The following is a 23,378-nucleotide window of genomic DNA, read 5'->3' as shown; positions in this document are numbered from 1 at the left end:
TTTGCATGCTTCATTTGGTGGTAGTATTTTGTATGCAAATTATTCCATGAAAGTCCTATTTTGTGCTTGGAGATTCTTTGAAGAACTTTGATGGTAATTCTATGATATGAAGTACAATTAGGTAGGTTCGTTCCATTTCTGTCCATGGAAAACCAATTTTAGAACTTTGAAAAGTGTTGTTACATTTATATAGTTTTTGATATTGGCATCGATGATACACACAAGCTAGTTGATTTGACACAGTGCGATAGAGACGATTAAACAAAATAAAGTGATGTGTTTTAAAGTGAGGTTTTTTTTGTATCTATATTACTTTGGATTAGAGTGCGATGTTGGATGCTGAAAGTCCTACATCGGCTAACTTAGGGAATGATCATGGATTTATAATTAAATAATACTCTCTTCATTAGTGTGAGGCCTCTTGGGGAAGCCCAAAGCAAAAGCAAAACTATGAGAGTTTGTGCTGAAAGTGGACAATATCATACCATTGTGGAGAGTCGTGTTCGTTTAACATGGTATCAGAGCTATGCCCTAAACTTGGTCGTGCCAATAGATTGGTAAATCCTCTAATGTCGAACAAAAGACTCCAAAAGAAAATGAGTCGGGCCTTGATTGAGGAGAGGCATACTTTATTTGAGGGGAAGTGTTGGATGATGAAAGTCCCACATCCGCTAATTTAGGGAATGATCATGAATTTATAATCAAAGAATACTCTCTCCATTGGTGTGAGGCATCTTGGAGAAACCTAAAGTAAAATCACGAGAGCTTATCCACAAAGTGGACAATATCATACCATTGTGGAAAGTCGTGTTCGTCTAACATGTGAGACTTTTTTCAGTTAAGTTATGGAATCTTATTCAGAGAGGAGAAAGGCAACCGAGCAAGAGACCATTATTACTCTTTATTTTATTTTTTTTATTTTATAACGAGATCATAATTCCCGATTTAAGATTAAAAAGAAAAGCCTGGACTTTTTTCCTCCATAAATATTTATGAGTTCCTATTATATTATAATTTTAGAACCTTTTTTGAATAAAAATAAATAAATTGATATTTTAATTTCGAAAAATGTTTTTAAAAAATTATATGTAAATTTTCATCTATAATGAAACATATTGAAATTTTTTAAAAATGTATTCTAAATTCACTCACCATATTATAAAAATAATAATAATAAAATAATAAATTTTGAGGTGTTTGAAGAAATTGGTTGGCAGCTTGAGGTGCAGCTTACAACCCATTATGGAAGAAACCATTTAATTTAATTTAATTTAATGTTCCCATTTTTCTCTCATCTACACACAATTATTTTGCTTTCATTTATTCTCAATTTCACATTATTTGGTCATCGCCCTAAAAACCCATTTCATAATTATTACTTTATTCACTCTAATCTTTCCCAAATTTCGAGCCAGCGTTGATACGGGTATAACTAAATAGTGATCGACATATGTTTTTATTCGAGATCAGAAATTCAAACTGTTGCACTTACGTTTGTTGTACGAAAAAGAAACAAAATACACTTTTAGTCCTTGAGTCTTCGATTGAGTCTCGTTTTGATATGAAAATATTCGAAATTTATGATTTCAGTCGAAGTTTGAAAAAATATGTTTTTTTAGTCTTTGTCGTCAATTTTCTATTACTAATTCTATCAACGTAAGCCCAATAAAAAAAAAAAGATGAAAATGTTCAAGATCAAAAAACTGACACAAAAAACCCACATGCCAAAACCGACAAAAAAAAAAAAAAAACCCACATGTCACAAAAATACCGCTAACGATGATAAGAAAAGCACACAACTCGAGCAAGGCAAGAACATAAATCAAATAGAACACTCCCAAGCTAAGGTAGCAATGACAAAAGGTTAGAAAGCTCAACAATGTGAACCGTGACATAGATAGTTCAAGCTAGATGTCACATACAATGATAAGGACAGTGTCGATTACTAACACGGTTGTTCCAATCTAACTTGTAGTCTTTGGCAAATCCTTAAGAAATGAGTTTGTCTAACTAATCATAACACACCATATAAGTACTATTGCAACAACACTAACTGCAACTGTACGAGTAAGACCTTAAAATAGCGAAACTAAATACAAAAATCCAATTCTGTTGGCTTACCGTGAATATTAACACATGGGTTAGGACTGCAACGTTTGTCTCTATTTTTATAAATAGCGGGTCGTGGTTTTTCTTCGATTTTAGAGTTTCCACGTTTAATGTCTATTCTTCTATTTATTATTGTCGTAATAGTATAAATTTATTTCTCTTTCAATACCTACTTGAATGTAATATTACTTCAAGTACTGGCCACCGAAAAACACACTCAATATAGTCAAAGCTCGACCACCAAACCCTATCTACCTATACAAATAGGCATTAAGTGAATATCATCGTAAATCTTACCAAGATCAATTAAACAATCAGAATAACGTCACCTCCAAGAACCAACTATAAAAAGTTCATCGAACTATCTATATCATAAACTGTCGACTATATCTTTGAAGGACGGGAGGGGACCTTAGGAGGCCAAGAATAGAGCAAAACAAAGCAACCACCATTACAAGTTGATATCACTAACTTAGAGAAACTTTGTCATAGATACTCAAAATAGGCATCTACCTCCATGATAATATGCCCATTACCATCACCCTATATCTTTATATCTTATGCCCACTATCCCCTACAATTTTTATTAATTTATTAAAAATACCGAGACTAAAATAAAATGAAATCTAAATTAAGGGACCAAAATGATATTAGTATAATCAAAACACGCTCGTAAAATATATATAAATTTGATATTATATGCAAATAATCTTCTAAATTATATATTTGTATTTACTTCCTAACAAGTTTTATGAAAATAAAAAATATACGGGATCAAACCGTCTTCTTTAGTTGAAAATTTAAGTACTAATACATGATATCGTGCATGCAAGTATACACTAATACAAGCAACAACACTAGACCCGAACCAGTTCTTTGTTGCATTAGATTTTTTGAAATAAAATTTAAGAAGAAGGTATGCGTTCACTGTATTAACTAAAGGGAAGTTAAGGCCCGAGTCTAGTATCTTCAGTCTTGTTTCTCCCATAATTTAGCTCCACGTGAATGTTGATTTATTTTTGAACTAAGCGTAGATGTCCTACATACCCTAAGTCTCTCGAGAAATATGTAAAGTATAATAGACTCACATCGAGCTTTTGAGAGGTCGTTTTGGTTCTAAATCATCTTACAAATGTGTCATCTTTATAGTAAGAGGAAAATAGAGCAAAAGAGATTCCCGTAATAGTAGCTAGAGAAATGGGAACAACTTATGATGAGCAAAAAAAAAAGGAATTCTCTAAATATTGAAAATAAACCGAAAACACGTTTAAGGTAAACAAAGTATGAATGGCTTACTAATTAAGAAAGATACACGATAAGATTTAAAATAAGCCACGCCTAAAAAAAAAATAATTTAGTCACTCATATTGTGAAATGAAAACGACTACGTAACCGAAGAAATGAAACTTAAATAGATCGACATAAAATGGAATGACTCTGCATTTCTGCTCATCATCTAACTGAAATCCACAATCATCTGTTTCATCCGCTCCGTTTTCACGTCGTGTTATCCAGCTACGACGATGTCCTTTTATCGTATTCCACTTCTTGTTTTTCGGAGTCCCAACTTTTTGGATTTATAATGCATTCACTACCATGCGATTGAATTAGACAATTAGTTAAGAGTGCTCGTGGATTAGATTGAGTCGGGTTGAGACATGTTTTCTAGACCCAACTCAATTATTTAGGTCGTAAATTTTTTTCAATTCAAATAATTTTTATTAAATAATGATCCAAATCCTAGAATAAATGGTTTGTGTTGAATTGGTTTGAGTTATTTATTTAAATTTTTATTTATAATAAAAAATAAAATATTAGCTTATAAAATATCTATTTATTTATTTTCAAACAATAATTTAAATATATATTTTAAAAAACTACCTTCCAAATAAATCAAATTTATTCTTAATAAGAAAAAAATATATTTTTTAAAGACGGTTCGATTCAACCGTTTTAAAATATCCATGAACCAACCTAACTCATAAAATTTTTATTTATTTGAACCCAACCCAACCCAACCCAATACAGACTGAGTTGGGTTGATCAAATTTTTTGAGTTATTGGGTTTTTTGAACACTCTACATATAGTGATGGGTCCGGTCTCTACTATTCTTTGGGGCTTCAAATCCAAAATTTATAAAATTTATATTTAATTTGTTAAAAAATTAATACTAATTATTATGTTGAAATAAATATGTGCATTAGATAAAATATACAAATAAGATTAGAGTATATTAAATAAATTATTAACATAATAAAATAAATTTATATTAATTTTCATTTTATTTAAAAGATATATTAGCATATTATTTTAAAAAAAAACATTTTAATTAAGAGGAGAAAATTAAAATAATTAGAAATCAATAATCTATTTAAAGAAAACAAAAATCCAATCATTTATGACTTACACTATTATATTGGTATCCTTAAAAAGTCTAATTTCCATTAATTTCAATTTCTTATAGAAATTATCTTTCCCTTTCTTCACCAAAAAGGGGAAGAAACTACAATTACTTGGCTGTCACGTTTTAGTCTGTCAATTACAAAACGGGGATAACACGTGTCAATCTCTCATTGATCCAAAACACGCGGAATAAACCTCTGGTGAAAAAATGTGAGCCAAGCAATCTGGGCCCCCCACCGGCGCATGATAGTCCGATGCTCCACATGCCAATCACGTGCCGTTATTTCCAACCCCCTCCACACGTGTTTGTTCCTCCCACGTGCAACAACCCTTTAAAAAAAGAATTATTTAAATATTTATTATACAATTCAGAAGCGATAAAAATGTGGTGTCTTTTCAAATATATTACCAAAAAAAAAAAAAAAAAAAAAAACCTAAATATTTGCCGTTTATTTAAAAATTTTGAAGATAAAAAAAATATATTTAATTACATATTGAAATTAAATTATTTATGAATATTTTTTAAATTTTAAAATCGTGAATTTTTGTAATTTATTGGAAGTTTTATATTTTTGTTGTAGATTTAAAATGCAATATATTTATATATTTTTAAAAAATAAATATGATTATTAAAATATATATGGAGAAAAAATGAATGAAAATTGGAAGGAATAAATGGGCGATGGCATTTGGCAAAGAGTATTTAAAATAACTTTTATGTATTCATAAATGCAGAAATTTATAAGGGCCTCCAAATTGAATGCCTTTCCCTCATTTACTTTCTTTGTTTTTCTCGGGAAAATCTAGGAGAGAAAATTCGAGGAACAGAGAGGCGAAGAAGATAGAGAGAGAGAGAGAGAGAGAGAAAGAGCTACAGTTCGATTGGATTTTCTGGAACTTTGGAGGAAAATTATAGAGGAGAATTAAATTAAAATTACTGGGGGTGAGGAGTTTTTTTCGTTTCGCTATATATTGTTTATTTTAATCTTCTCTTTGGTTTTACTAATACTTACCTGATTTTCGAGCTTGTTCTCTCTCTCTCTCTCTATCTTTCTGTCTCTCATCTGGGTTCTTAATCTGGTGTAATTTGTAGGCTTACCATTTATATTTTTGTGTAATTTTGCTTAAACCTAGTCCAGAATTTCTTCAATTAGCGGACTGAAGGAGGAGAGTGGCTTGTTTGGCTGTGATTGGTGATGGGGTTTGTTGTAATCGGCTGCTAAGGGAACGGGTTATTCGGGAGTGTGGCCGATCGTGTCGGTGATGGCGGCGAGGAGGGAACGGGTTGTGGACGGACTTTATGATGATGCGGAGGCGGTTTCCGAGTCCAAGGCATGCAATAGCTTTCAATTTAGGGTTCTTTTTTATATTTTTTGATTTGGGTTCTTTTGATTCTGGGTTCTTTTTGGGTGTTCGATTGATTTTTTTTGGGGTTTCTCTTATTTGGAACGGATTGGTTGCTTGCTTTCTTCCATTTTTACGACAATTTTTCTGTCTGTGGTTGCTGTGGGATTGGTTTGTTTTGTGTTTTCAGAATTAGGGTTCTTTTTTGCGAACGGGATGTTTCTCCCTTTGTTTTTTTTGGGATTGTAAGTCTCTATGTTCGCTGGAGATTTTGCAGTCGTTGTGTGTAATTCTTTTTGCTGTTGCTTTTAAGAGATGGTATTGCTTGTTCTTACTGGTGTTTGGCAATAGTGTCGATGTAAGATTCTTTATGCTGTGAGTTTTTGGTTTTCTTCTGAATGTTGGATGATTATTAATGCCGTTTCTGCTTTTCCTTTTAGATCACACCAGTTCTAAGAGGGAGTTATCGTACACAAGGGCCTATTGATGAGACTGACGATGACATTCAGGGGAATATGGTGAGATAACATGGTGGTTTGGGATTTATGGTTCTTAAGTAAGATATATTTTTGTTTTCTTGCGTAGATCTTAGTCTCTAACACCATAGTAATAATTGGATGTTCACATTTTGGGTATCTGAAGTCAATTTTATAGCTTAGCTACTAAGTTCATGTTTCGATATATAATTCATTGGTATACTGAATTTATGCGATTTGTTGTATCGATTTCATTTCCCATTCTAGCAGTTATGTGAATGGATGATGGCTGTGTATTTGTTTATATTGGCAATTGCTAGAAAAGAAAGGAAAAGATTTCATTCTCTATTGCTAATCTTACTTCATCTTTTTAGGTATCACCTCAGTCAAGTAAAAATTTTACCAACTGCTCCATGAATCAAACAGTTCATATGAGAGGCGAGTCTGGAACTTGTAACGTGTGCTCTGCTCCTTGTTCATCTTGTATGCATCTTAAGCGAGCTCATACAGTTTCAAAAACTGAAGAATTTTCTGATGAAACCAGTCATGTAAATGTTACTAGTCAGTATTCTGCTAATGATGCTGATGCTATATCCTCCGTAAAGAATAGAGCATGTGAAAGTTCACTACATGACAATAGTGAGACAAGTAATCTACTTAGCGTTAACTCTAGTCACGATTCCTTTTCTGAAAATGCTGATAGTATGGCAACAATAAGGTCATCTGATGCGGCGAATTTTTCAGTAGACATTGACATGCGTAAAAATTTATGTAGTGGAATAGTTTCAGAGGGACATATTGCTACTGAGTCATCCAAGTCATCCATACAAACCATTTCAGAGAAGCATGAGAGTATCAAGGGTGTAGAGGGCCATGATGACAGCATTTCATGCATTAGTGGTTCTATTAATGAAAATATTGCAACTGTTATCATGGACAACAAAAATTTATCATGTGGCTCTGCTTCAGTGGGTAGTTTATGTCGAGAAGGATCTGATAAGGTAGTATTTTCCTCCAAGTTAGTTTTTTCAGAGACTCCTGCTTCTAAAGAGGTTCATAACAGCTCAAAGGAAGCACATACTCTGCACTCTCTTTGTCCAAGTGATGAGCCATTATCTGGAACGGGTTTTGAACAGAACCCACCTGCTTGTGTGAAGGGAGAGCCATTAGAATCATCTTCAGTACACAATGACACTTTGACTAGGGAAGTAGTTAATGCTCCACCTCCTGGGGAGAAATCTGTTACCAATACATGCAACAAAATTGGTGACGATTTCAAGATTTCTTCACAAAATTTACTGAAGTCAGAAGAAGAGATCCATGTTGATAAAAGTGAGCCACCTGATGGAGATGTGAAAAATCAGCATGAAGACGATCAAGATGAAAATTCCAAGAACTTGTCTGGGTCATTTGATGTGAAGGAGCCCCATTTGCAATCTGCATCTGGATCTGAGAGCGATGAATCGGATATTGTGGAGCATGATGTGAGTTGGATTGAAATTCTTTATATTTAAGTTGTCCCTTTTACTATCTCTTTGGTTGGTTGGTTCATCTCGCAATGTTTGGGACAGTTGGTTATTTATTTTTTCATGTAGTAATGGTCCATAGGGTTATATATATGGGAGGAGATTGGATGGGATTTTTGATTAAGTCCTCTAAGTTGAAAAACATGAAGAAAATTGATATTGTATTGTCTCTAATTGTGTTAAGTAGTTTAGTAGTAATGCTCCATAGGGTTATATATATGGGAGTTGATAGGATGGGATTTTGGATTATGTCCTCTAGGTTGAAAATCACGAAGAAAGTTGATATTGTATTGTCTCTGATTAATTGTGTTAAGTAGTTTCCATCTGAATTACCATTCCTTTTTGTTTGATTTTTCTCTGGTTCTTGCTTTGAAGGTTAATTGGTGACCCCATATAAGTAAAATTCAATGGCTTTTGTGTCTTAGTTGATGTCATGATGCGACCATGCCCATAACTTATTAAGTTAGATTTGTACAGGGAAAGGCTGCTGCTTGTGCTGGTGCTTTTGGAGAACTCTCTTTCTCTTTCTCATTGTTTCTCATCATTATTTTTTGTATCATCGAGAAATTTGGTTTAGTTTCTTTTATTCTCAATTCACTCTGGGCGTTCTCTTACTTCCATTGGGAAACAGGTCAAAGTCTGTGATATTTGTGGCGATGCTGGTCGTGAGGATTTGCTTGCTATATGTAGTAGGTGCACTGATGGTGCAGAACACACGTAAGGAGGTTCCCTTGTTATTTAAATGGCATACTTTTGTATTTGTAATTGCTATTCTTGAAAAACCAAGTACCACGTGTTCTAAAAATTTTTTTTATAACAGCTATTGCATGCGAGAGATGCTTGATGAAGTCCCTGAAGGTGACTGGCTGTGTGAGGAATGCAAATCAGCGGAAGAAAATGAAAACCAGAAGCAAGGTGACGTTGAATTCATGTTTATACAACTGTAATAACTAAGAAGAAAGGGGAAGATAGAGTTTTCACTTGTTTTAAGAGTATATTATGACATCATCGTGCAATTAATTTTCAGATGTTGAAGGGAAAGGTTGCATTTCCAATAAAAAAAAAGATGAAGGGAGAAGGTCAAATATCATTAGTCCAAGTACCCATGTTTCTGGTAAGAGAAATGCTGAAAATTAGAAGTCATTTTAAGAATATTATTGATAGCAACTTTAATTTTATTGCCACACTGAATGCTTCAGATGCTGAGGGAAAAAGAGTAAGCAGAGACTGCTCAAGTATGAGAAATTTTGGCAAGAAGAATGTGGAAAATCTTGATGTTTCTGTAGCTGCAAGAAGACAGGTCCTTGAAAATAACAAAGGCTCAACAAAAGCATCCAGCCCTGGCAGGAGTATTGGACTATCCCGTGATTCTTCATCAAAGAGCTTAGATAAAGGGAAGTTGATGTTTTCTCAACAGAAGTGTTTGGGTGATCAAGGCAGTAATGATGGTTCAGAAATGGCACGCTCACCATCTGTTAGTTCAAGACTTCAGACACTCAAGGGTAGATAAACAGCCCTATATGGACTTTTTTTATTCCTTAATTTTCTTCTCGTCGTGTTTATGCTAATTGTTTATTGTTTATGCATTTGCCTATTACTTTCAACATACAGGTACTCTTTTAAAGTCTAATTCATTCAGCATCTTAAATTCCAAACCCAAGGTCAAACTTGTAGATGAGTTTATACCTCAAAAGCTGAGGGGGACTAGAGAAAATACCTCCCTTGAAGTCAAGGATGGGCCTTCCAGAGCTTTAGGAAAATCCCAATCATTCAAAACTTCAAATTCTGGCCGTGCAAGCATGAGTGAAGCAAGAGTTAAAATGCTACCATCTAAGTTTCCTCATGTCCAGGATCCAAAAGGTGTAAAACAAGGGAAGGACAGGAACATTTTAGATAGGAAAAATCCATCGAAAGTAACAAGTTCTGCAGTTTCAACATCTAAGGTTGATCAAAAGCATTCATTGCGTGGTGAAACCAATTTGGTATCATCTCCAAGCAACAATCGAGATCAAAAAGTTATACAATCTGATGGAATCTCAAGTACTCACCCCAAATTGAGAAGCAGTCTAGTTCACAAGGGTGTAGATAATCCACTCAGTCCAGGTATGCCGTTTCTGATGGCTGGATAGAGTTGATAGCATATTTGCTTCTTTGTGCATGATTCTCTTATTCACTAATTTCAGAGTTTTGTAAGTTCTATATGCCTGTTGTTTGTTGATGCTAAGGCCTAGTTAATATTTTCATTTGTTTTTTCAGTTAGAGCTTTATCCTCCAATGGACTATGCAGTTCTTCTACTGAACAAAAGATAAATCATGTTAGCCCCAGGGAAGAACCATTATCCAGTTCTTTAACTGTTGAGAGGCCATCTTATAATGATACTGGAAGGTCCCGGGAAATGACAGGACAAGATGAGAAAAATAGGGAGAGTTCTGCAAATCTATCGAAGCTTGCCGTTGCTACTAGTCCAAGAAGTGGTAGCTGTCTGAAATGTAAAGGAACTGAACATGCTACAGATTCTTGTACTATTGGTAGTCCTTATGGTGCCGATAGCAGTATAATTAGCTCTAGAGAGGAGACGTGTGAGGAGAACAAGTTGAAAGCCGCAATTCAAGCAGCATTGCTTAGAAGGCCTGAAATATGCAAAAAGAGAAAATTTAGTGAACAATCTGACGAGGTTTCCTCATCAAGCACAGTCTCAAATAGTGATATCGTGCATCTAGATCAATTTTCATTTTCAAACAAGTTAAAAAATGAGCTTTCATCTGAAAGGGCATATGAAGGGAAGACAATTATCAGTAGTTCTGCTACTAACTTTCACAAGCAACCAGCTGCAAGTAGTTCAAAACCACATGTCATGCCGAATCTCGATGCTCCTGTTCCTTCAAATTTTGAGGATACAGATTCAACTGCCATTCCTGTTGAAAAGGTTAGGATGAAAGATTTGTTTGGTCTTAGTGCAACAACCTCGCTTCTCCTGAAGATGTCAGTGATTCCGGAGTATGAATATATATGGCAGTAAGATTCTTATTTGAGTAATTTCATTGATTTCTGTTAGTTTATTTCATGTTTCTTTTTTCTTAAAAAAATTATAATATGATATATTTTATCATCCATTAACAATCATTAAAAATACCTTTGTTGTTTCTTGAAGGGGTGGTTTTGAGTTGCATAGAGGCGGAAAACTTCCAGATTTCTGTGATGGAATTCAGGCTCATCTGTCAACTTGTGCGTCACCCAAAGTTGTTGAAGTGGCAAACAGACTTCCACAAATTATTTCTTTGGAGGAAGTACCTCGCTTGAGCACATGGCCATCCCAGTTCCATGACTGTGGTGTTAAAGAAGACAATATCGCTCTTTACTTTTTTGCAAAAGATATTCACAGGTGCCACTTTCAGCAATTTTCCATCCTCTTTAATCCTTTCTTCGGCTTTCATGCCAGTCTGATATTCTCCTGTAAAACTGTATTTCTTGCAATTCAGTTATGAGAGAAACTACAAAAGCTTATTTGATCATATGATCAAGAATGATTTAGCACTCAAAGGCAACCTTGGTGGTGTCGAGCTCTTGATATTCTCTTCAAATCAGCTCCCTGAAAATTCACAACGTAAGATTTTTTTTTTTAATTCTTATCATTTCAATTGTGTGGTTATTTATCAAATAGGTCTTTGAAATTGTCAGATTGTCACCAAGTTGTTCCTTTGTAAATGATGTCTGAACATATCCAGAAGAGGCTTTTCATTTGTTATATGAATCCTCAGATAGGGAGTGTTTGGTTCATTATTTTGTGTATTTTGATTTCTTCAATTGCTTGAGGGTGAAATTTAGTCTATCATGGTGTCCTTTCTTCCTCCTTTGGTGCTTTATTGTTCAATGCCCCGTTTATACAAAAATTGGGGATTTTGAGCTGTAGATCACTTTTTTGTTACTCTGTTAATTGGGAAAAATAGGAGTTAAGTTGTGCTGTGCAGCATTTAGGTAAGCCAGCTTTCGTTGAAACTGGAAACAGAAAAAGATTTTACAGCATAGTCTTGGCAATAAGAATATGGTATGCTTTAGAAGAATATGATATCTTGAGAAAATTGAAGACTCCTCTCCAACACATTCTGTTTCATTGAAGATCTGATAGTTCCTCTCCATCCATATTTCCCAAGTGAAAGCCTCTAGCACCAAATCTTTGCCTTCCCACCCCCTGAGTTAGTGGTATGGGCATTTTCCCTTTGAATCATTTTTAGTGAATACAGGAAAAATTCAACTATAATTGAGAAGACACTAGTTTGAGGATTAATGGTACTACAGAAGCTTGTGGGAAACCATTTCTGTGTCTAACTACTTTTCTTTTTCTTTCTTTCTTTTTTTCCTTTTAAATAAGAAACTGAGTTTTAATTGAGAATAATGAAAGAATGTACAAAAGCATATGAAAAAGCTAGCCCACAAAAGACGACCATTGATTTGTTTACCTTCTTCTTCTTCTTCTTCTTCTTTTATCCCTCAACTTTTAAACTTTCTTTAGTTAAATTAGTCAGTATTTCCTTTGTGCTACTTTGGCATGATCTTATAATTTCCAGGAAGGGTATAATTTAGCTTTCTCTAGAAAGTTCTAGAAACTTTATCGTACGTACAAATCTTCTTAAACTCCATTTAATTTTAGGTTCTATGGTTGGTAATTCTATTTGGAATGTTTTAAACGATGAAAGGATGTAGCTGTCATTTACTGATTTTGTTGGGAATAGTTATTGTCTTTTAGATGAATACATCAAGATCTGATTTGATTTATAGGTATAGATATATTTGCTGGTTTAGAAATTTATTGTTCCAATTGTATGTCTGTAATCTTCTACTCCTTTGTATAAGCATGTATATTGATCTTATGATTCAATCTCTCTCCTTACCTCCCTCCTCCAGGTTGGAATATGTTGTTTTTTCTATGGGGTGTGTTTAGGGGAAAGAAGGTGAATTGTTCAGATGCATTGAAGACTTCAAATATTTGTAGCAAAGAAGCTGTGCCTTTAGACAAGAACTTTCCGGATATCATAGCAACAAAGTCTGATGATGTCTGTTTGGCTAAGTGTGTAGATGTAAAGATATTTGCTTGTGATGTTCCCAAATTTGGTAATGCATCCAGTTCGGCAGACCAAACTTCTGACACAACTAGCACCGATTGTCGCAAATGTGAATCTTCTTTTCACCAGACACAACTGAATTCCCTAGAAAATTCAGGCCGTAAGGATGATCAGTTTGAACCCAAAGCATCGTCAATGTTAGCTACAAGCATGGAATATTGTCAAGGATCGGCTAGCTCTGCTCCCATGGTAATACTTCTTTTTGCGTCTTTTACCTATAGTTTTGTGCAAGTGAAATCTTTCTCCGGTGCACACTTGTGCACACACAAACTTACCATTGCGGCCAATAATCACACAATGAATGCAACACACATCTGCTATGGTCTTCACTACCCTTGTTTCTCTTACTCCCTTGTTCCTTAATATCTTTTGTTCTTGACGGTATTCTTTATCTACAATCCTTACCAGTGCTTTGGAAATGGGAATGCTTAAGCATCTTGGATTCAAGTACCTTTTGTAATTTCATAGATCAATGAAATTGTTTCTTATTAAAAACAAATCCTTACTAGTGCTTGCATTGGGACAGGCAAGCAATATGCAGTTTAATTTATCTGATGTTCTTATATTCCTAGTTACTTATTTTTTAATTACATTTTTGGTCAACTTCCATATTGCATCTATTGGACATCGTTAGGTTAAAAAGCTGACATTTTAACCTCGAGTTTTTAGAAGTTGTTTAAAGTAGTCTATATTTAGTTAATATTCTATTGCTTGCAGTAACATGTAGTTTAGAGCTGTGCCTGATTGCCTCAATAATAGATAGTTGATAAGATATCTTTTGTAGTCTATTTTATAATTTTAATTATGCTGATGTGGTTACAAAAAGTAATTTTATATGCTATTATGGCTAGTCAGACACTTTTATTATTCATATGAACTCTAAATTATTACTTTGTTGATGGAACATTTATTATTAATCACAAAGTTCCAATCTAGACAAACAAAAACCTCCGAGAAACAATCAGGTTCCATCAAGGAGTTTGGTAACAACCAGTTTTTCATTTTCTAAGATACCACCAACCAATTGGTTTCTTAAGACAACAAATTGGTTCCACTTTTCTTCTCTTGATAACTTACCAACCCATTTTGTGAGCTATGCTTCTTTCCTCTTTTCTCCTTTTTACACTGTTTTACCCTAACCACTAATTTTGATTTGCAACAAAGTAGTTTCCCAGTTCACCAAATTACTCGATTTACTTTACCTTCCGTGGTTGGTGGTTCTAATAACTTCCTGTACAAAGGACCTCATCTTCCTCTCCATGTTTAGAACAATCTCTCTTGGTTTAGGAAATTGTCATCAAGAGACTGCGAGGATGCACATTATAGCATGGCTTCTAGGATTTCTCTCAAGAGGCATGACTATATAGGATTTCTTTATCCTCCTTCTTGACTCTGTTAAAAGGAGCAATAATGTATTGTTGGCCAATTGTGGATGAGATAAAATGTGCTTTGTCATGGCCTGGCCCTCCCAACACAAAAAGGAAGGGTGATAAATGATCTTCTTTTCTCCCTCAAGGCCCTAGATGCTCAGATTACCCTCTAGGCTTCTCGTTGAGGAAAACTGAGAATTTGGCAGCCATTATTTATCCACTAATCCACTTGAGCCATGTACCCCCGTAGCTGTTTTTTCATAAACCAACAAAAACTTCCAATTGACCATATCACCTCCTTTCCCAAATCAATCTTTGGCATCTCCCTCCTTTCATAAACCCCTCAAAGAGACGCCCTCAAGTTAGGGTACTGAATCCACCCCTTCCCAAAATGAAATGGAGAGCATTCCCATTTTATGCTTTAAATTTTGAGTAACGATGGTCTATGATTGGAAAACTCCAACTTTTTTGCATTTTACTTTAATTATTGACTTTAGTTAATAAATTAATCATTTTGGGTTCAATTGATTTCTTTTTAATGTTGATGTCATTGATATTTTGCTCCATTTTCATTTTGTTACTGTATTTAATGGAAGCTAATGGTGGAGATTATTTTGAACTGTTTCATGATGCTGACTCGAGGTTAAAATGTCCAAATTTAAAACTTGGGAAATAAAGTGTAATTTGCCTTCTCTAAACTACAATGAATATTTGATGTATAATGGTTAGTGTGGGATGGCGTTTGCTTTCTTTTTTTTCTTTTGGGTCAAGTTTTTTAATTAATTCTGAATTGTGAGTATTTATTCATTACTTCATGTGTCACTCGGGCCTCATTTTATAATCCTAGTTCTTCCTAACAGATTAGATCGCTATTTCCTACATTGTTTTGTTTCTTTTGACCAGACCTTGGTTTAACCTGGCAGAACCAGGAAACTTTGAAGGAGTTCTTGCTGAAGATAGAGAGGTGCTTGGATGAACTGAAAATCTAATATGATGCTAAGTTTGCCCATCAGTTATATGGGTGAATTGATTGCTGATTAGGTGGGCTATTTCGGAGATGAATACAATGTGGATTAGATCGTGTTTTTTGTTGTCCATTGGATATCTAGCTCCATCTTATTGTGAACTGGAATGGAATTTCATTTTCTAATTATAGGATATATAACTGAATATCAGATATTATATCTTGTTCCCTCCCTTTTCCTTCTTCCAGCCCATTTCCTGACGTCACTGTACCTTTTCATTTCTTTATCACTTCTTTTTGTGGTATACTTCTCTATTTTGCATTTCCTTTTCGGATTGCCATAGTTGTTCATTTTAGTCCTATCAGGCCTTCTCACTCTTGATATTAATGGATCCATTGATGTTCTCTTATTTTGCAGAAGGAATATGATCGTTCAGAGACCATAGAAGGGGAGCAATTTGAACCGACCATTCAAGTTAAAGAAATTGTAGGTGTTAATGATAATAAGAATGTGAAGCTGGACTTCGGTGCAACAACAGAAGATATGCCGCCATTCATTAAGACCATTGATGACATGAAAAAAACTAGTGCAGGTGAGAAAATTGTAGATAGATTGGTTTGTGAAGGAGAGAAAGTTATACTACGGACAGCAGAAGGGAGTTCAGACTCTGAAGGTATTTCAAAAAGAGATTTAAATTCCGAAGCAATCCATTGTCTGGAGTTCGATCACAGAAAGCGAGAACAGATGGACATCTTACCAGCAGCTCTAGTCTCTATTAGTGCTAAGAAACGTACTTCTCGGGATGATGAGGTGGACTGTATAGTGATGGATGAAGAAAATGTCAGCAAAAAGATGAGGACAGGCTTTGGTAACTCATATGAAAATAGTTATAGTTCAGGTGGTATAAATTCACAATCTGATGCTTATGTCTCACCACGTAATGATATCGGTCCCACGTTTTTATTTCAGAAAAAGGGAGGTAATATAGTATGTGATGTGAATGTTATTCCAGAAGATTTTGAAACTGCTGAAAAGCACTTCTTTCCTGTTGTTGATTCACATCAACTAGAGGATCACCACTTAGCACGTCCAGCCAAAAATGAGAACCAATATCACGATACGGTGCCAAATCTCGAGCTTGCGTTGGGGGCGGATACTAAGCTACGAAAAAAGAGTATGATTCCTTTTTTTATGGATTTAGTGGATGAGAAACATAGCCATAGTGAGTCCTCAGAAAAGGTGATAGATGGTGAAGAGGAAGATGACTCTACATCCCTAACATTGTCTTTGTCTCTCCATTCCCAGAGAAGCAACAATCGGCAAAAACTGTTCCGAAAACAAAACAGCTTCTACCCGATCGGTGGTATGTGAAATGTGTGAAATGTGAATACTTCACTGATTCTCTTTGGGGGGTTTGTCAGAGAAATAGGAATGATATGATGTTGTTACTCTCATCTCATCTTTATGGCGTCGAATTTGCGTTCGGCAAAATGTATACCAGGTTATGTTAGCTGATCTTTCAAGGGCTTCGTTACGTGAGGACCCGCTTTCCATCTGTTCATATCCCTCTCAAAAGTATATACCAGTAATTATTTTCCCCTTTTCTCCTTAAGTTTTTTCTTGGATATACTTTAGTTATTCATCTTTGAGCACTTTTGACTGAAAGATCAGAATTACGGCGGTTTGTATATATTAGTAGAATGGAAACAGAAATAATATTTGCTTGTTAACTAACAATCAGGTACTACAGACCAATATGTTCACCTTGACAGTACTCTCTCTGTGCTACCCTTCCTATAGTTCACTGTTAATTTCCTTTAGTTCTTGTTCTAAGCTGTTGTTAGGCAGCAGCATATGTGTTAGTTGAATCATATGCTGTCTACTACTTGGGACTTGAGATTTTACCAAGATTCTCAAGTTTACTTGCGAAGTGTTGTCCTTTGAACACTCTAGCCAACTAGAAATTGAGTATGATACAGACCATTGTCTTAATTGTTTATTCCCATATTTTACAGGCTTCTTCAAAAAGGGTTAAGCTGATAGCCTCATTGATTTTTCAAAATGATATTTTTGAGAGTTCAACATGATTCTGGTTTAATGTGTTAAATATATATTTGAGGTAAGAGATTTGATTGAAGATAGATATTTTAATTGGTTTAGACATATGTTCAAGGTTAGAGATCGAATTTGTGAGATTCCACGTCGATTGGAGAGGGGACAATATCAATGGGAGAGGGATGAGTGCAAGCGAGGACGTTGGCCCTTGAAGGAGTGGATTATGAGATCTTATCTAGCGTTTCAAAAACTTTGAGGGAAGCTTAAAAGGAAAAGCTCAAAAATAACAATATTACATTTCAAAAACTTAGATCATTCATACATTGAACTCAAAATAGCGACTTCAAAGGTGCAAAACATTGAGTATTTAAAGAAGGTAAAGGGATAAGAACATACTTAGCATGAGATCTCTTTTTAGGATATAAAATTTACCATTTTTTATAACCTTTTCTTTTCAAATCCATATCTCCTTTTAAACTTTGAAACTAAGCAAAAACGGGTAAGTGATATGTTCGAACAAAACTTTCAGACGTAGTCTTAGAAATTACGTTGCTAGGTCCAACAATGATATGTATATGAATCGACAAGTTCGTAATGTTAAGAGTGAATATCTACCCATCTATGAATTGACGTATTTTGATATGTACATATGTACCTCAAAACGACTCTATGATTAGATTGATCTCAAATTATGGTTTGATGAAGAATACTTAAAAGTTGGTAATTATTAGTAGTATACTTTTTTTACTCTCCAAGACCATACTAATACCCGTTACATTTTTTTTTTAAAGGATGACGTAATAAAAATGTTTTTAAAGTTATGTATTTTATCTCATCTCAAACGAAATTTTTAAAAATTTTAATAATATTCTTAAACTTTCAAAAAAAAAAAAAAAAAAAAAAAACATAAGAATATCCTTTCATTAGTTTTCATTAGTTTTAGACGATAATTATTAATATTTTGTTTCAAAAATATTTTTAAACTTTTAATAATATTTTAAAAATACCTCTAAACTTTAAAAAAAAATTATTAATATCTTTGAATTTTAAAAAAAATCATTAATACCTTTTCAACTTTTAAAATAAGTTCAAAAATACCCTTAGAGTTAGTACTATATTACAAGTAACATTAACACGTTTTAGCTTTATAAAAAGAAAAATTAAAAAAAAAAATCTTACGGTTAATAATATAGATCAAAACGGTTCATTGACCTGTAGTTAATTATCTCTAAATTTTTTAATGTTACTTTTAAAAATTCATAAGTATTTGAAACTCTTAAAAAGGTTTGAACATTTTTTTTTTTTAGTTTAAGGGTGTTTTTTAAATTTAAACATATTATTGAAACGTAGTATGACAATCACACGAGATACTTCGGCTCGGGAAAAGTCCTTAGGGGACTTTGTTGAGGTCCTTCTCCAATCCCCCCAAAAAAATGAAATGTACGTGGGAGTTTTTCTTCATACTATTTTCAGATGGCTCAAAAAACATCCTTTCTTTGATTGTTGGGTTGGTTCACATGCACACAAACTAGCACCAACCGCAACAACATGGAACCTTGATCGATATAGTCAAACACTTGGCTACATCGGCACGCAAAGTGGACAATATCATACCATTGTGGAGAGTCGTGTTTGTTTAACATGGTATCAAAGCCATGCCCTAAACTTAGCCGTGCCAATAGATTGACAAATCCTCGAATGTCGAACAAAGGACTCCAAAAAGAATACCATCGTGGAGAGTCGTGTTTGTTTAACATGGTATCAGAGTCATGCCCTAAACTTAGTCGTGTCAATAGATTGACAAATCTTCGAATGTCGAACAAAGGACTCCAAAAAGAAAAAAAGAGTCAAGCCTCCTCGAAGACGGTAAAAAATGACTAAGACTCTAAAGGAGTCGAGTCTCGATTAAGGGGAGGCGTACTTTGTTCGAGGAGAGGTGTTAGATGAAAGTGTCCCACATTGATTAATTTAGAGAATGGTCATCGATTTACAATGAATTCTTAGTTGGTTTGAAGCCTTTTGGGGAAGGCCGGAGAGCTTATGAGTCCAAAGCAAAGCGAGGAGAGTCGTGTTCACAACTATCTTAAACACTCTCTCTTGTTAGTTCTTTCTCATTCTCCAACTTCGTTGATTTCTCATCTTCATCTCTGCTCTCTTTCCATATGGCCGCCTGCTTGGCTCCGTCGCTCTCTGTATCTGGTAAATCTTTTATTTTCTCTCTTAGATTTGCTGTTCAAGGTTTTCATTTCCCTATCTATGCATATTCACTTGATTCTGCGTTTGTTTCGAGTGATCGAGTATGTCGAACTTTTTCCTTAGTAATTATCGCCCGTAAGGTTGCTTTGAAAAGCTCTGGAAACGGATGAATTTAATAAGATAAAAGCAATTTCGTATTCAATCTGTGGAACTTTATTAGGCATGAATCCCCTGGTGACGTATTTTGCATTTCAGTTCCATGTAGATTGCTATTATAGACGTTTTCTTAATTTCGAGGAAGAGGTTTGTTGAATTCTAGGTCGCGATTGGCTTTTGTAACTCGATCGTTTAAGATTTTTGTTCTGTTTATCTTTGCTTAGCTCGTTTCTTTTCACAAGGTAATCCATCTGTTCATCGCTCAATTCTTTTCTTTTCTTTTTTCGTTTTTTTCGTACTTTCCTTCTGTGTTTAGGGGGATTGATCAAGGCCTCAGACCTCTCCTCGAAGTCCATTTCCTTTGGGCAAGCACCAAAACTCGCCATCCAGAGGAAGTGCTCGAGAAGTAACCACAAGTTATCAGTCCGTGCTGAGTACAAGTACGTGAATGTAGTGTTATTCAAAGAACAAAGCTTATTAGCCTTAGTTTTTTACATTTTGTTATTATTAAAGTCAGGTAGGCCATATTTCAGCATGAAAAGAAAATTTAGATGGATATGAGGTATTTATCTTTTTAGTGACGGGCTTCTAAAGTTGCATGAATCTGAAATTTCAGATGTAACTGCCTTTTTGAGTGATTTTAGTTACTACAAATTCAAGTTAGTGGAGCGCAGTTGTGATACAAATCAAATATGCTTACCAGAAAAGTAGGTGCTGGGTGAGAGTAGGGATGAGCAGGCAGGAGATAGTATTAAATAAGAAAGAATGTAGATTACGAAGACATGGTTAAAAGGAAAGTAGTGTATTCAGGTCTTAGAACTCAAGGACACAGTTGTACAACCTATTGAACATATCCTGTTCAAATAAGGTCGTAGTGTACTTTAGGTTTTCAACCTATTGAACCTATTTATATGTATTTTAGGTTTTCAACCTATTGAACTCAAGGACACAGTTGTACAACCTTTGTAATGCACTCCTAGTAGATTCTTATCAATTTTTTTAGGGAGAATATAATCCCAAATTCAACTCTACTGTATGACCTGAGGGATCCATCTCTAGTGAAGTATTTATTTATGAGGCAAGAGCCATAGTTCTTTTCCTTAGATCTCCTGCTCAAGACCACCGATTTTTTTAATTTGAAGAAACTATATTGCTGTTGAAATGATGAATTCTATCCTCCTTTTCCCTACCAGAAGCCCAATAAAATTCCTTAAATTTCTCCAAATGTGAACTACCCTTTCATGGGTTTTGAAAACATCGTAAATTGGAGTAAAAATCCTTTTTCTCCCTATTTACTAGCATTTTCCTTTGAGCATGCATGCCTTTATTTTTGTTCAAGGGAGGAAACTGTACTTTAGACTAAGAGATGGAAAGAACAGTAAGGAGAGAAGACAAGGCATCCTTCCTTGAGATGTTAGAAGGAGATTACCTAGAACTACTCCCAATTTAAGATATGTCATCTATTTAGATGTATTTTAGGTTTTCAATTCTACTAATGAGTTTTAGTAATAATAAATTGTCTAGCACATAAAAATGATTGTTTATTTTATAAATTTGTTTCTTCTGTAGTAGCTTCCCCCCTCCGGGTACTTGAAACTTAATGATTTGGATGTTGTTTTGTCTGGTTTCTTTGGCTTCTAGTCCTTACTGTTCAATATGAATAGCAAAACTCTACTGATGAAAATTTCAGCAAGACAAGAACCTAGCAAGACATCCTCAAGACAAAGAAAAGAATTGCAAGAAAGAACTCAATGTATAGTGTGAATTATAATGAAAGGAGACATGATAATAATCGTCAAATCCAAAAAAAATTCAGGATCAAATGGTATGTCAATAGGTTAGGCTTTATGTATACTGACTTTGACGACACCTTTGTTGGTGTTGGATTGATATTCTAGCGCAAAAACATTAAAATCTTGATTTTACTTTGTCATTTTAATGATATCAAAGTTCTTTGTAAATCTTCATGTTTCTCTCCTACGGTTCTAGATTGTAATAGAAAGATAAAGTTCAGCGTAGCCATGGATGATGATGCATTTTATGCCCCGTTTATAAGGTTTTATAAGCTCTTCTAAGTTTTAAAGTCGCCCAATTGTATTTACTTCAGGAGTTTATTTCTTGTGAGGAAGTCTTCCTTTATTTTTCTCCTAAATGATAGTTGGACTAACAATTCGAGTTTGATTTCTTTCTGTTACAGTGATGGTGGTAGAAGTGGAGGTGGGGAGTTTGTGGCTGGTTTTCTTCTTGGGGGTGCTGTATTTGGAACTTTAGCTTACATTTTTGCTCCGCAGGTGATTGAATGTTCTGCTCTCTCTTGAAATAAAGATTTTAATGTAATCATTTGGATTTGATATCACCATTGATGTTCTGATTCAGTTTAATACCTCCTTGTGATATGCAAATTCAGAAGACTGATTATTTCTTTGCCCCCACATATGTTTCATTGTAGCGTTCAGTTACTCTCAACTTTTATAGTAAAATTATGCCATCCTCCTTCCGCAATATTCTCGACTATTTTCTTAAATCTTGTTGAGTGAGTCATATGGTTTCTCGTAGGTTTGAATATCTATTTACTGCCTTTCTGATTGTATGCACGTAATACAGATCAGGAGATCTATACTAAATGAAGACGAGTATGGTTTTAGGAGGGCTAGACGTCCAATCTACTATGACGACGGTCTAGAGGTAACTACATTGACTTGTATCCTTTTCGTAGTTTATTTATTTAATTATTTATGAAATTTAGTTTCCTTTATATATGTGTGTATGTATATATAATATCCAATGCTTGAACTCTGATAGGTGTGTTTATTTCGTATCTGAATTTCCAAAAAAATTAGTTACATCTGCACATCGTTTAGTTAATGATCTGTAAACGAGCAGGATGGAGTGCTATTTATTTTGTTCAATGGTTTGCTTTTCTTTTAAATCATCTCATGTTTGTCAAATAGGAATAATCTCCATCGAGTAAACTGCACTTTATATACATACACAATTCAAATTTAAGGTTATATAATTGGCTTTGTAATGGGTTAAATCACAATTACTTAAGTTTTGGGCCTTAATAAATGATTATGAACTTTTAATTTGTGGGAGATTTATTAGATATAGAACTGAAAGCTTAGAGATTTATTACACACTCTTGAAAATTTAGAAACTAAAGGAAGTTTGTTCTAAGCACTAAATTTATAATTTAACTCGAAGCAAATTATCGAGGTGCAAACTAGGTCCAACTTCTTTATTAGATGCTTAATATCTTAATAGAACATGATTTTCTGAAATGCAGAAAACCAGACAGACGTTGAATGAAAAAATAGGGCAATTGAATTCTGCCATTGACAATGTATCTTCACGTCTGAGAGGTGGCAACAAGACTCCAGCTGTGCCAGTTGAAGCGGATCCGGAGATAGAAGCTACCATGTAAATACAATTTATAATTGAACAGGTTTGAAATTTCTACTTCTTAGATACCATATCGATGTGACAATATGCCAGTTATTAATTGGAAGAATTTGGGATTGATCCAAGTTAAAATGATCGTTACAGGTTTAGGGTTTAGAGTAATCTTTTGAATAAGTTCAAAATTTTGGGTTAGTTAGATCGGTGACCCGAACATTCTGAATAGAGTTTACTAACTCAATTCATTTTTTTTTTTT

The 23,378-nt window shown here is 34.4% G+C and overlaps 2 protein-coding genes across 7 annotated transcripts; both read left to right on the top strand.

Moving 5' to 3' along the window:
- The first annotated feature begins 5,161 nt into the window (after positions 1–5,161).
- On the top strand, positions 5,162–17,132 carry LOC111484184. 6 transcript variants are annotated; one of them, XM_023130670.1, is made up of 14 exons: positions 5,162–5,456; positions 5,653–5,845; positions 6,298–6,375; positions 6,708–7,817; positions 8,491–8,576; positions 8,680–8,774; positions 8,887–8,973; positions 9,059–9,361; positions 9,471–9,962; positions 10,116–10,875; positions 11,012–11,242; positions 11,340–11,464; positions 12,763–13,169; positions 15,733–17,132. In XM_023130670.1, the coding sequence occupies exons 2-14, from the start codon at positions 5,777–5,779 to the stop codon at positions 16,684–16,686; spliced, it is 4,797 nt and encodes a 1,598-aa protein (XP_022986438.1). In that variant the 5' UTR covers positions 5,162–5,456; positions 5,653–5,776; the 3' UTR covers positions 16,687–17,132. The 6 variants fall into 6 exon arrangements, 5 of the variants coding, with proteins under 5 accessions (XP_022986438.1, XP_022986437.1, XP_022986441.1 ...); XM_023130669.1 differs by having other exon boundaries at positions 5,648–5,845; XR_002718459.1 differs by lacking the exon at positions 5,162–5,456 and adding an exon at positions 15,274–15,391 and having other exon boundaries at positions 5,495–5,845; positions 15,733–15,863.
- Positions 17,133–19,446: 2,314 nt separating this feature from the next.
- LOC111484314 lies at positions 19,447–23,265 on the top strand. The gene is made up of 5 exons (XM_023130861.1): positions 19,447–19,569; positions 20,039–20,162; positions 21,920–22,013; positions 22,327–22,407; positions 23,009–23,265. The coding sequence occupies exons 1-5, from the start codon at positions 19,533–19,535 to the stop codon at positions 23,144–23,146; spliced, it is 474 nt and encodes a 157-aa protein (XP_022986629.1). The 5' UTR covers positions 19,447–19,532; the 3' UTR covers positions 23,147–23,265.
- The last annotated feature ends 113 nt before the right edge of the window (positions 23,266–23,378 follow it).

This window comes from Cucurbita maxima, unplaced genomic scaffold (assembly GCF_002738345.1).
Source record: "Cucurbita maxima cultivar Rimu unplaced genomic scaffold, Cmax_1.0 Cma_Scf00009, whole genome shotgun sequence".
NCBI classification, from domain to species: Eukaryota; Viridiplantae; Streptophyta; class Magnoliopsida; order Cucurbitales; family Cucurbitaceae; genus Cucurbita; species Cucurbita maxima.
Note: the sequence above shows the minus strand (reverse complement) of the source record. Positions and strands in the feature narration are given on the sequence as shown.

What these genes read in the sequence shown, in the direction of transcription:
- LOC111484184 (XM_023130670.1), top strand. Translation starts at nt 5,777, where the DNA reads ATGGCGGCGAGGAGGGAACGGGTTGTGGACGGACTTTATGATGATGCG. An exon ending in ATGACATTCAGGGGAATATG is followed by an intron (nt 6,376 to 6,707) that starts GTGAGATAACAT and finishes TCATCTTTTTAG; the next exon opens with GTATCACCTCAGTCAAGTAA. An exon ending in CGGATATTGTGGAGCATGAT is followed by an intron (nt 7,818 to 8,490) that starts GTGAGTTGGATT and finishes ATTGGGAAACAG; the next exon opens with GTCAAAGTCTGTGATATTTG.
- LOC111484314 (XM_023130861.1), top strand. Translation starts at nt 19,533, where the DNA reads ATGGCCGCCTGCTTGGCTCCGTCGCTCTCTGTATCTG. An exon ending in TCAGTCCGTGCTGAGTACAA is followed by an intron (nt 20,163 to 21,919) that starts GTACGTGAATGT and finishes TTTCTGTTACAG; the next exon opens with TGATGGTGGTAGAAGTGGAG. An exon ending in CTTACATTTTTGCTCCGCAG is followed by an intron (nt 22,014 to 22,326) that starts GTGATTGAATGT and finishes CACGTAATACAG; the next exon opens with ATCAGGAGATCTATACTAAA.